The sequence below is a fragment of the Nannochloropsis gaditana genome, assembly GCF_000240725.1.
Source record: "Nannochloropsis gaditana CCMP526 unplaced genomic scaffold scaffold858, whole genome shotgun sequence".
In the NCBI taxonomy this organism is placed as follows: Eukaryota; class Eustigmatophyceae; order Eustigmatales; family Monodopsidaceae; genus Microchloropsis; species Microchloropsis gaditana.
In genome coordinates, this window is record NW_005803095.1 from 5726 (window position 1) to 8289 (window position 2564).

Sequence of the window (2564 nt, forward strand, 5' to 3'; positions counted from 1 at the left end):
GCGCGGTCTTGATGGTGAGGGCGGGCGACCATTGGTCCTTGAGGATGTCCAGGCATATCGCTCCCGACTGGGAGGAGATGTTCGGGTGCCTGGGAGGAGGGGCAGGGGCAGACGCTCAGTCGCTTTATCGTCTTTTTATCATGAACATGGAACACGGGGCCATCTCAGCCGTCGCGCACGCACCAAATCTTGGTGACGAACTTCATCTTGGGGGGCTCGAAGGGGTAGGAGGTTGGGATCTGGATGTCGATCTTGAAGACGCCTTTCTCGTAGGGGGTCCCGTCGGGACCCGTGATGGTGCCAGAGAGGTGGTTGAGGCTAGAGCCTACGGGGCTGTCAGAGGGAGGAAGTCAGAGAGATGATTGATGTTCGAGCTTCCGGGGCTGTAAGGGAGAGACTCTGAGAGGTGGTTGAGGCTAGAGCCTACGTGTGAGAGGGGGGGAGTCCGGAGCACGAGAGGAGGGTTCGTGTCGGCAATCGCGCCCTGACTGACGCCCGCAAACAAGCACCAGACGACAAGGCTCTACCCACCAGCACGTACACATTCGTTTTGACCGTTGCCATGTATGCCTCAGGCACCCTAGATGGACTCACCTTGCTGTGACCCCGGACTTCTGATCTTTGGCGCACTCCCTGAGCTCCTTCTGGATGCGCGAGAAGTCTCCCATGCTTGCTGCTCGGGCCTCTGCGTCAAGATTGGATTGAAATGATGCTATCGGTGACCCTTTCAAAGTCAAGGGCCTCCAGAAACTCCCAGAGTCCCGACCGTACAGGAAGGCGGGGGAGGAAGAGAGGAACGGCTGTGGCCCCCTGCTATCGTTGCAATATCGGCGCTGGGTTGTAGTGTCCACAGCTCCAAATGATGATGCTAATACAGCAGTAACGAGTGGCTACAGTGGCCTGCCACTATTTTGGGAGGCGCTTCTTGCCTGTGAGGACGCGGGGGGCCGAGCAAGCTGTGAAAGTTGTTTCAGGATGGAACTGAAATGGAACAAAGGACAAAATGAAGGGTGTAGCAGAGACAAAGTAAAAGCTGGCACCTGGACAACTGGAAAAATGTGAGAAGCCAACAAAGACAGCGCTGTACAGATGTCCTTCCCTCCTGAGTTGACAGAAATGCGGTGGAATTGAGCCCCTACGAGGCAGGAGTGACGGGGCTGGGAGCGAGAGACAGAGAGCGAGGGGTCAAAGTAGTGGCAATCGACCCAGATTAAAGCAATTTATCCCGCCCCGCTGCCAGGCCGGAGGCGCGCACACTCCATGAGCTCGTTCCGACACTTCTTATGCTCTACAGCAGGGGGGGGCTTGGCACGGTGTGCGCGGGAGGTGCCAGCATGTTTTTGCCATTTAGCACTGGCCCACTCGCCGGACTTGAAGCCTCGGGGCTTGTGTCTGCGCTCCACAAGCCATGCTTTGCTTACTAATGGCGAGCCCGCTCCCTAACCCTCTCCAGTCCCTCACACTGAAGGACACACAGGGCTCTGGTGGCATCCCTCGACACCATCCTGCCCGCGAAGCATGGCACGGCGGCTCTCCATTACCGACACCCATGTTTGGGACCGACTGGAAGGGTGTATGGGTAAGCGAGGGGCTTAGCATCTTCCCGGCACGGAGAGCACGTGCCGGGGACGCAGGAGAGTGCTTAAGAGCCTCGACTGTGGCTTAGACGTTTCATGCGCGCATGCGCGGGAAATGAGCTGTGTCGATGGCACGAATCTCTCGCTGCACGGGCGCGGGAGTTAGCGGCCGACGAGGCTTCCGAATCAACGATTCGCCATTCCCATTCTCTTTCTCCCTTTTGAAATCCACCCTTCGAGTAGAGGAAGCGATTACCATCGAGGGTCGCCATGAGTCTTTAGCGGACTTCCTGGTGCACCATCCCGCGGAGGAAGTTACCAGTTATTTCACCGAGATAGTTGCCATGCTTGAACATCGCGGGATCGGTAATTGATTTTCTTGGATTGGGTGGATTGCCGTGAGGCAAAGGCATGAACGGCCCATGGGAGTTTGCCTGGTGCCGCAGGGGCTGAATCGGCGTGAAGCCGCTGGCAAAGCTTGTGAACGACGTTTCTTCTTTCCCTCCCATTCTCCCCCCCCTCCTCGCTTAGAAAACTACCACCTCGTGCTTAAGCACGCGGAGGACACATCAATGCGGGAGAATGAAAAAGGATACCACCTCAGTGAGAGGCGTCGGGCCGAAAGCAAAAGAGAGGCGAGTCAGCGAGGGGTAAGAAGGAGACGCGAGGGGAGCCTAGGGTCTGGGGGTATGCGAGAGGACGGGCGCGGGGAGGGTTATCGGAGAAGGGTCCACCGACCGAGCGGAGCGTCTCCTCGGAGCGATGGCTCGGTGGAGCGGGGCAGCGAAGGCAAGGAGAGACGCAACCCGATGCGGGAGGGGCGCGACCGAAGAAGATGGCGAGAGGAGGGGATGGAGAGCTCCAGGGGAGAGGAAGTACAAGTCCGGGGGAGGAGACAGCGGCGCGACGGACGGGACAGTCGGAGCAGGAGTCGGAATCGGGCAAAGACGTGGCAGCTGAGGGAAGGCGGTCGCGAAAGGGGGGGTC

At 58.6% G+C, this 2564-nt stretch overlaps 2 protein-coding genes across 2 annotated transcripts; both read right to left on the bottom strand.

Annotated features, from left to right (window-relative positions):
* Positions 1-164: 164 nt before the first annotated feature.
* On the bottom strand, positions 165-668 carry NGA_0500800 (uncharacterized protein; the record flags this gene model as incomplete). Its single annotated transcript, XM_005853508.1, has 2 exons — positions 165-333; positions 595-668. The coding sequence occupies 2 exons, from the start codon at positions 666-668 to the stop codon at positions 165-167; spliced, it is 243 nt and encodes an 80-aa protein (XP_005853570.1).
* Positions 669-913: 245 nt separating this feature from the next.
* On the bottom strand, positions 914-1132 carry NGA_0500900 (uncharacterized protein; the record flags this gene model as incomplete). Its single annotated transcript, XM_005853509.1, has 2 exons — positions 914-929; positions 1041-1132. Coding segments are annotated over 2 exons (108 nt in total), but the record flags the coding sequence as incomplete, so codon positions are not given.
* Between the last annotated feature and the right edge of the window lie 1432 nt (positions 1133-2564).